The sequence below is a fragment of the Melitaea cinxia genome, chromosome 20, assembly GCF_905220565.1.
Source record: "Melitaea cinxia chromosome 20, ilMelCinx1.1, whole genome shotgun sequence".
Classification (NCBI taxonomy): Eukaryota; Metazoa; Arthropoda; class Insecta; order Lepidoptera; family Nymphalidae; genus Melitaea; species Melitaea cinxia.
In genome coordinates this window covers 2,008,729-2,019,488 of record NC_059413.1, presented here as the reverse complement: position 1 = coordinate 2,019,488, position 10,760 = coordinate 2,008,729, and the positions used below count along the sequence as shown (strand labels likewise).

At 33.5% G+C, this 10,760-nt stretch overlaps 1 protein-coding gene across 1 annotated transcript; it reads right to left on the bottom strand.

Annotated features, from left to right (window-relative positions):
• Positions 1-215: 215 nt before the first annotated feature.
• On the bottom strand, positions 216-10,092 carry LOC123663405 (luciferin 4-monooxygenase-like). The gene is made up of 11 exons (XM_045598093.1): positions 9,937-10,092; positions 9,258-9,465; positions 8,234-8,429; positions 6,979-7,101; positions 4,998-5,172; positions 4,533-4,673; positions 3,583-3,708; positions 2,762-2,845; positions 1,723-1,869; positions 1,075-1,240; positions 216-418 (listed from the first exon to the last, which is right to left on the bottom strand). Exons 1-11 carry the CDS (start codon positions 10,090-10,092, stop codon positions 291-293), a joined length of 1,650 nt encoding a protein of 549 aa, XP_045454049.1. The 3' UTR covers positions 216-290.
• Positions 10,093-10,760: the final 668 nt, after the last annotated feature.

Sequence of the window (10,760 nt, the reverse complement as noted above, 5' to 3'; positions counted from 1 at the left end):
AACTTTATTTCGGGACTAGCCCATATAGTGTTAGTAACAATGTTTCTTATAATCTAGTAATAGTATAATTACAAATTGTAAAATAATTACATTTTATCATTTTTAACAACTTTTTAAATAATATTTATTATTAATAATAATTTTAAAATAATTAAGTTTTACATCCTTTTTTATATTAGATATATTAAAATCTTACAAAATATATAAATTATTATACACTATTGATTGCTTATGAATAATAATAATCTTAATAAATAAACATCAAAAAGAATTTGATTGTTTCGTTTTGATTATGATTTCACCAAAGACATTGCCATGGCTGCAAGTTTTTTTCTATCTAACTTTGAAGAGGGTGTCAGAGGCAGCTCCTTCCGGAATACAACCCCGCCTCTTAACTGATTTGGATCACTGAGTGACTCTGAAATAATAACATAATATATATTGATACTGTCTATTTGTTCCGGCGCTATGCTGATTCAGCTTCACCAAATTGAATGCATTTCAAACAGTTTTGGTATGGTTAGAAGTGAAGTTTTACTCTATAAAACTTTTGCCTTTACATAGGTATGTGGTATATGGAGAAAACGACCTATGTCCAGCCGTTGGACATCAAAGGCTGAATAAAATTGCAATGCAATTGTAATAAAATTATAACGAAGTTATTTTGTATAAACATATAATTGAAAACGCAAACAAATTCGCGGATACCAGATACAAATACAAATACGAAGCATTTATGGTTTTATTTTTTTATTTTTTATAATCTAGAAATTAGCCCTTTTAAACGAATTCAAAAAAGAAAAAGTGATCAATTCAACTGTATTGTTTCAAGTGTGTTAGTACCACATAACTTTTTACTGTATTTACCAATTTTTGTGATTCAAGTGCATTTCATGTGGTCCCATTTAAATTTGATTGAGATCTAATGCGTATTTGACTGTTTTACCGACTACCAACGTCGTGCTACTAGTTGATTGTAATTAATGTCAGTTTTTTTACCGTTAAGGTGCAAACACAATTATTTAAATGTAGAAAATCATTGATAGCAGACATATAGAGCAATATTAACACTACCTTTAACTAAGTGTTTGATTTTTTCAGCTGATATCTCGCAGTTATCACGTGGCACAATAAAAGCGACCGGTAGATCGCCATGTTCTACGTCAGGTATACTCGTAACAGCCACTTCGAAGACTCCTGGATGTTTAGCTATAACATTTTCTATTTCTAGCGGTGAAATCTATAAACAATTGAATACATTATGTATCTATATAAATAAAAACGAATAGGTAAATTTGTTGCTAAGCGCAAGATTTAAGAATGTCTGGACAAAAGCCGATTTTTTTTTCAAGTTTTCCAATACCGTTCAGGATTCCTGCATTAATTGCTATAATTTTATGTTTACTTTAACGAAAATAACCGACATAGTCCTAAGGATCAGCAAGTTGAAGTGACAATGAGCTTGTGCCCAGTGGCCACTAGAGCAGATGTGTCCTGGAGTAGGGACCGCGTGTTGGCAAATACAGTGTGGGATGCCCTCCAGCCGGTTGGACTGATGATCTGCATAAGATTGCTACCGGATGCTGGATGAGGACTGTTGGGAACCGTGATGTATCCAAACCGTGATGTGAACACCAAAGTGCGAACTAGGGGAGATCTATGTCCAGCAGTGAACTGAAATAGACTGATAGACCGGACCGAAGCGAAAATAAAAATGTTTACCTGGTGACTTCTGTATTTCAACATCAGTTTCAGCCTCTCGACAAAATAGAAATTTGAGTTTTCGTCTCTGTACATGATGTCTCCAGTTCTAAACCAGCCGTCTTGAATGAGAACTTGTTCTGTCGCTTTTGGATTGTTGTAATAGCCCTAAATATAAATGCAAAGACATTCTTAAGACACGTTAGCGCAATGTTGACAACGAACAGTTGTCACGGGAAATTTTGGACAGGTCACACAAAACTTTGTCTAGGTCTGGTGTCTCTGGATCTTTGTATATATACCTATTATATAATTTTAATTTGTAAAAAAAACGATTAAAAAAGCTTACTTAAATATATAAGTATGTATAAAATATATTTTTTAAAATATATTTTTCTTTCTGTTCCTACGGTACGCAACTTAATGCTTGTGATATGCGACAGCCAACTGATTTAGCTATATATCATTTTTCGATAAATACATATATAACACCCAGACTTGAGGTGGAAATCTAACCCACAAACTCCGAAGCAGAAAGCAGGGTCACTGAAAACTGCGCCAACGGGCTAGTGTTAAATTAATTTATTGACCGTGCTTAGGTTGTATGTGGTTCTGGACTCCTGACACAACATTCTCATATTATTGGGGCCGGTACTTATTCTTAAATTATATTTTGAGATGAGCATACACACACACAAACACACACGCACACAAACACAATTTCACACGCACGCACGCACGTACGGTTGTAGGTTTCTAAGGTATGTAACTAAAAATTCCCGTTTTTTAGATACCTGACAGTCGACTGCTATAATATATACATACAGATATACATTTCACATCCAAACTTGAAGTCAAAACAACCTTGGAGCAGAAACAACCCTGCCAACTACGTCAACAAGTCAGTCAAGTCAGATTACAGTATACATTTTCATATTAGCCATATAATTTTGTATTTATCTTTAATCAAAATCAAAAACAACTTTATTTAAATAGACTTCAAATCACTTTTGAATCCTCAAATTTTTATTATACATAACAATATCTATTCTGTATTTACCTTAAATATACCCGGCCCTCTCAACCAAAGTTCACCAGAAACATTAGGTTGGGTTACGTCTTTTAACGTTTCAGGATCAACTAACTGTGGAATAAATAACAATAATTATACTTATAATATATGCTGTGTGGTTACGGCATCAAAGAATATGGGTGTCGTAAGTGGTGAGTAAGGGATAACACAGTTCCACTACCACCTTGGAACTTAAAAAGTCGACCGATGGCGGAATAACCATCCAACTGCTGGTTTTGAAATACACAGGCCGAAGACGGGCAGCAGCGTCTTCGGTGCGACAATGTCAGCCCTGCGGTCACCAACCCGCCTGCCCAGCGTGGTGACTATGGGCAACACACATGAGTTGACGTCATTTTTGGTCGAATTTGTGGAGGCCTATATCCAGCAGTGGACTGCAATAGGCTGAAGTGATAATGATGATCCCAATAAATTAACGGATTAAAAAAATTAAGGATTAGATAACCATTATATTTTTTAACAAATTTTTTAAAATCTTAAACGTCACTTAACCTTGTGGCTTGATTTATATTAATTTGAAATGGATCAAAATAAAAGAGTGTGCTTTAGATCACACTTTTCGTAACACTCTCGTCACGCATTCACCAGCTTACTCCCCAAGTCAAACTGCGTAAAAAAATTTACTTCAAAAACTAGCCGTTTGGGTTCATAATTAAGTTAGGAACAATTACAAAAAAATACAAGGCAAAAACTACAAGGCAGAAACTTCTATTAAATACACTACAAAAAATATTTAAAAGATTATTATATCATATAATGAAAATATTAATAAAATTTTTAATATTTACTCTATGTTCCATGTTTTGCAGAGGTTTCCCAAGGGAACTTGGCAGGTTTCCGTCATAATTGAAAGCGATGCCTGATATTTCGCTGATACCGAAACCTACAAGAAATTTTGTTTTTGGAGTAATTTTCTGAAAATATAAAATAGTAGCGATTAAATTCATCAATTTTATAACAAAAATCGTAAAGGGTACGTATAAACTTTTCACCACACACACAGATCTCATTTATTAACCGTATAATCGCCTAAAACATCGACGGTTTGCGGGTTCGATTGTTGCTCGGATTGGATATTTGTATTTGTAAAAATATTTCTTTACGGTTTGGATATCACCCCACTGCACCTCGGAGAGCACGTTAAGCCATCGGTCCTAGTTGTTACTGCTTCAGCGTGTAATATCTCACTGCTGGGCATACGCCTCTTTCTCTGGTCCCGGTTGGTATCATGTACACCTGATAGGGATCGTTACACATAGTAGGGAATATATACGCTAACCCGCATTGGAGCAGCGTGGTGGATTAAACTCTGAGCATTCTCCTATATAGGGAAAGAGGCCTAGTGGAAATGTTCAGGCTGAATCGTATAAACTTTTTGAAGATACATTTAATTGGTTTTTTAAAATAGCAACAGTTGCGATATATTAAGGAAATAATTATTCTATTAGTTGTTATTTTCGGTCACTATATTGTTTATTATCTTACTTATTAATCATGTACATAAAATAGCTTAAATGAAAGTGTATTAGACCTTTATGCAAAAAAAAAAGAGTCAATTGTAACAAAATAACGTAAAAAAATAAAAATCCAGAATAAAACACAAGATGTTTTATATCAACATTTCAACGAAATTAGATGTTTTACAGGTAAAACAACGCGATCCAGCAAGTTTATACCTAATCTCTGAAATTAAAAAAAAATTACGAGCTTAAAAGAAAAATAAATAACCCAGACTGACCCTTATACGTTCAATTAGACCAGGACGAACGAAACTTCCGCCGATCATAATAGTTTCGAAGCACGAGAAGTCGCATTTGTTACTACCGTCGTCTTTCAGGAAAGTCTCCAGCATGTTCGGACTAAACACTCCGAAAGTTGGCTAGTGGAAAAAAAATTGACAATTTATAAAAATAAGGGCCTGTTGCATCAGTTATAGATAATGTTTATCCTGCACATACGATATGCCTGGAAAAGTACCTCGACCAAATAGAAGGTGATAGCTAAAAATACTGGTCTCAAGTGGTGTTGTGTTCCTGTTGTGAGTAAGGTGGCCAGAGCTCCTGGGAGGGTCAGGGGTAGGTTCGGCAATACATTTGCGATGTGATGTTGCAAGCGCCTATAAGCTACGGTAACAACTTAACATTAGGTTGGCCATAAGTTTGTTTGCCGAAATTGGCGTATCAAAAAAAAAAAAAAAACGTACTCTGTAATTATTTATGAGGTAGTAAGCATGGTCTTGAGTTATCGGTGTTGATGATTGCAGTCTAGTGACCTTTAAGATCGGTGAGAAGACGAATTGGAACAGCGCTGAATACCACTGAATAGGAGAAAATGTTGTAGATAGTCGAGTGGGCGTGGGAAACTTGTTAAATGTAATCCTGTAAGATAGGCATTTTTTAAATAAAATACATCAGAAAATATGTTGCTCAAAATTGAAATCATCTCGTCTCGTAAAGAACTTCAAACTAACAAAAAACAGTCAAATAAGTGTTTAATCTTAATCGCGAGTAATGCTAGTTAATCCAGAGATAGTGAGGTCAGCAAGGCACTTGTGATGCTCCTGGTGTTGCAGACAGGCTGTCCATAGATAACAGTAACCGCTTAGCATCAAGCAGACTATATGTCAATATGCCAGTCTGTCAACTTATTGGTAAAATACAATAAAACAACTTTGTCCTGTTAGTCAGTTACAGCCCAACAAACATTTACGACGTTGAGTAGACGTTTTGGTGACAACTTAATGTTATTTAGTATAATCGTATAAACGACATTAGAACGTTTACTCGACGGCATTAGGGCCCATTTTATTCAACTTAAGGCGCTAAGAGTTTCGTGTAACAGTCATATAAATACCTATATAGTCGCATAGGAGTCATATACACGTTGGCGATTTGACTACATGTCATGTAATGATAGCTGTCGCGGCGTGTATTCGACTTCGTGTCGAGTAATAGCACACAATATGACGTTCATCTAACGTATTCGTTGTATTATTGTCATTTAAAGATGATACTTTTATATTGAACGAATGAAAAATTGTAACAGATTATAAACATAATACACACTAATTGAATTTGGCAGTTTTTTTGACAGCTGAGTTAAAATATTGTATTTTTTACTTTGTTGAGGTGATAAAACCATTTCATCAGTTACAAACCATTGTGCAATCAAATTTACTGATTAATGTGAGGTAACTTTGTAACAAATTTTTCATGCGCTTTTAAAATTTTAATGTTTTCGTATATTTTTATTAATAATTTATTAAGTGACTGCGTTATATGACAACTATATAACTTCCCGACGTATATACTGCGTACATATTGTAAATGTGTACGCCATGACAGTTGATTTAGGGATCAATAATAAAATAATAAAACGTCTAGCTAACTTATTTCAAATAATTTATATTTTCAGAACAGAAGAATTTACGAGACTTAACTTAGTTAAGTCTGAATAATACTTTTTTTTTAGGTAAACCCCACAATTATGATCCATATTTATGTGGATGTTGACAAGTTTTTATCGAAGATGGACTTCATCGAAATGATATGCGCACATTTGAAATGGCCGTGGTCATTATCATTTTTGTAATACTTTAGGATGTATACAAGTTACACTAGTACACTTATTCGACTTATATATAATAGTTACAAGTACTACGTGTAAACAATTACTATTCGTTTAGCAGATGTTTAAAAGGTAATTATATGACAACATTAATAGTATTATGACGTTTACACTACGAAAACGTTTACACGACGAAAAGTTGTATATGCAAGTTTTATAGATGTCTTCATAGACGCTATTATATGACGATTGTAAAGAAATGTCGAAATAACGTCTATACGACAATGTTATACGACAAAAAATGTATACGACTATTTGGACACATAATGCACCATAACATGACGTAGAGTTAAATAAAATACTGTAATATAACTTTAATAAGACTCAAAGTCATATAATTGTTTGATTATATGACAAAAATGTTTGTTGGGAGGACACTGTATTGTGCCCATTGGCAAAAATGGACAAAACACATGGGTTCGCGCTATAATATTTGGCGTGAATTTGGGGAGGCCTATTTCTAGTAGTGGACTGCGATAGCCTGAAGTAATGTGATTAAGAGATGAGTCAGTTACAGTATCATATAGCAATCTTTTATTATATACTAAAATAATTACCACATATATGGCACAGAAATAGCAAAGTTTTTGTGAGTAACGGCTGCTAATTTTGGTAGCCCTGTTGTTCCGCTGGTCGCTACTAATAACGCTAGTGTCTCCGCTGAGTCGAAATCAGCAACCCTGGAAGTTTTATATGTTAAGGAAAATATATTTCAATTTTAATCATTATGACAACTCAGTGATTACAGAAATAGGGACATGATAGAAGTATTTTAGTCATAATTGAGCTGTGGCTTAGTAGCGCTTGTATTTTAATTCTAGAAATTAAAAGTTTTTATTAAAAAAAAATATTAGATAAAGCTTATTATACGGTGCAGGATTACATAGTTGATAAAGATGTGTGTGCTTAGTGATGCTGTATTTTATGCAACATGTTCCTAATTTTGTACTAAAACACAGTTTATATATTATTTTTCAAAAGAGTAACTGCGGAGTTTCTTGCCGATTCTTCTCTGTAGAATCTACATTCTCAATCGGTTGTAGCTATACTTTTACAAAAATAATAATTATTTTTAAAGTTTTTATTTGTAAAATGACGATTCGAAAGTGCTCTTGGGGCCCATTTGAATACAGCTGTTTTTTATTTTGATTTTGATTACTGCAAGTTTCGGACTAGGCTAAAAATCTAATTATCAAATTGTTTAACTACATATTACATATTTAGATAATGTTATAACTCTAAATTGCTAAGTGCTTACGACCACACACTGGGAAGACTCAATCATAATGTTCTGTATAAAAATTATAAGATTTAATTTTATTTTTATTCTATTTATTTGTGTGATGATAAAATTATGTGGGCTTAGTGGCGCTGTATTTTATGCAAGATAGGACTAAATTTGTAATAAAACACAGTTTTTAAAGGAGTAACTGCGAAGCTTCTTAACGACTTTTCTCTGCAGAATCAAAGTCGGGTTGGTAAAAAAAATATAATTTTGAAGTGTATAATTATGATTCAAAAATGCATTTGAAGCCTACTTGAATAAAAAATATATTTGAGATTGATTTTGACTGATTTTGATTTAAAATTGATTTTGGGTTGTCTGGAAGAAATGGCTAAATAGCCATAAGTCCGCCCATTGTACTTCACAGTCTGTAAATATTTTTTAAAATGTGTTTATTGTTTAAAATGTAGTTGTGGTGTACAATAAAGTATAAATATATAAATAAATAAAAGAAATAAATATTAAAAAATTGCTACTACACAGTACAAGATAACAAGCATATATTTAATAAATAAATAGGGTCTTACTTAAAATTATTGACAGTTGCATCATCCCCCTTCTTAAGGAGGTCACTAAAGCTTAAGCTTTCATCACCCTCGTCAAAAGTAACAACCTGTGTCTCAAGATTTAAATCTCGTATTACTGAACGAACGTCTTTTGCCCTCTCGCTTTGACAAAACACCATATTGGGTTGGTTGCAGCTAAATGTATGCCGTAATTCATCTGGAAATTAAAAGATATTTTTGGATTATGAGACTGGAATAAAGTACTTAGTGTATACTTATAAAACGGTATATCCTGCACTTACTGACTGGTTTGTCGTCGCTGAGCGTCAGTTAGCTAGTTCAGCCTATTGCAATCCACTACTGGACATGCATAAACAATTGAAATTAGACCTATAGAATTTTTTTTTATCTATACCCCCGATATAGAGGTCGGAGTCTGTATCTACTGCTTACTCTTTCATGCCTTCTAATAATTATTTGTTGTTTACTTTGTTTATACTATTCTCTTTTTCACTAAATTCTTTCATTCGTCATCTGTCGTCCTCAGGGTGAATTCCCTCTATTAGTGAAACCTTACTATAGTGCTTCTATTTCTATTCCGTAATGCATGGTTGAGATCTATAATACCTAATTGTGTCTAATTATGCCTAACTGCATTCTATGTCTATTTGATATACCAATTTCTAATCTGTATTCCTGTTTTGACCCATAGAATTAGGTTCATACAGGAAGTTTATTGAGTAACATAAGTATGGTTTACGGAAATCCTACTCTTAAAGGACGTAAGTTAGGGTTAAAAAAATTATGACATTTCTTATCAATAAAGTTTATCGATAGAATCTTTGTACTATATTAATGGGCTACTGATTAAAATGATAGTATAGTGGGAAATTTGGTATGAACGTCGATAATTGCCAAAATTTTGCTATCGTAGAATTCCTTGGAAGAGTCAAATCATAATGCTTACTTAATAACTCGTGATGTGTGCTAATAAATACAACCTTTCATACATTTCTTTACTATAAATATGTATATTTTAACTTACAAACACTGTTCGCCGCACTAATACCAGCAACAGCTACTCCGAGATAAAATGCAGCATACATGGGAATCGTGAGATGGATGTGGTTCGGAGCCATCAGTACAATGACATCTCCTTGTTTCAGCCCTAATTTTTTGAACGCAGAAGCACACTGAACTGATCTTCGTAAAGCAGAGCCGAATGTCTCTGTTTCACCTGTACCGCCATCTATCTGAAGATATATGACGAGCTTCAAAACACCAGCTTCAAGTTACAAGTTTTAACAAAAATTAGTGAACCAATTTTCAATTTTTAGAAGACGATCTTTTTGGCAATTAGTTGATATATGTTTATAAAAATTGACGATTGGGTGTCGCATTCGTGTTTAGAGAGAATATTTCTATTCGCTACATATTTGTTTTTGTATTATGTTTAGTTTTCATTGAACTTCTTATAGTTTTAATCCACTCTAAAATATATTAATCGAGATCAGTCAGTTGACCTACTTTTCATTAACGACAGTAAACGGAAACTTCGTTTAAATAAGTGTGCTAAGTTTCGTCTTTGTAAATTCAATAGTTTACGTGTTGTAAAATGATCAAAAGTAGTTCGAAATGGTTCGTGGCCAGTTTCTTTTTTTATTTTGGTTGGACACGCGTCAATATGAGTGTAAAATACTATCAACTTCAACACTAATCCTTACCTGTAAAATAAAATCTGGATTGTCTTGAAAGCTTTGAAAAATTAATTTTCCCAGATGGTGCCTATCGCTGGGTATACCGCTCTTCGCCACCAATCGCGAACTCACTTCTTGCATATACCAATGGACAGCGTCACTTCTGGGATGCCACTGCGCCATGATTATTTCTATTTCTTTACTCTATGTATCTGCGATTATTTATTACTATGTTTGTTAAAAGGTCATCAATTTTAACTGGATGTCAATTTCTTTTTTTAAATGTTTACTGCTTTGTAAGTTAGTGATCTTTAGTGTACACCTAGGAGAGAGAGATGTAAAGCTATAATTAACAGTCAGTGGCGTAGCGAGGGGGGAGGCGTTATGCCCCGGGCGTTAATCACAAAGGGGCCCCAAAAAGTGAGCAAAAGAAAAAATTGCTGGATAATTTTTATTTTTATTACTAGCTGACTCGGCAAACGTTGTCTTGCCGCTAAACGCTTTTTAAAAATAAGGGTTGGTAGCAGAAGGGTGAAAATTTAGGGTTGTATGTATTTTTTAACACCAAATCATAATAAAATAAAAAATAAATAATTTATCTAAAAATAAAAATAAAATATATTTGGGGGTGGACTACCCTTAAAATTTAGGGGAATGAAAAATAGATGTTGTTCGATTCTCACACCTACCCAATATGTACACAAAATTTTATGAGAATCGGTTAAGCCGTTTCGGAGGAGTTTAACTACAAACACCGCGACACGAGAATTTTATATATTAGATAATTGATTTCTGGAAAATATATTTTAGATTTAGTGCCAGTTATAATATAAATATTAATTCGTATCATA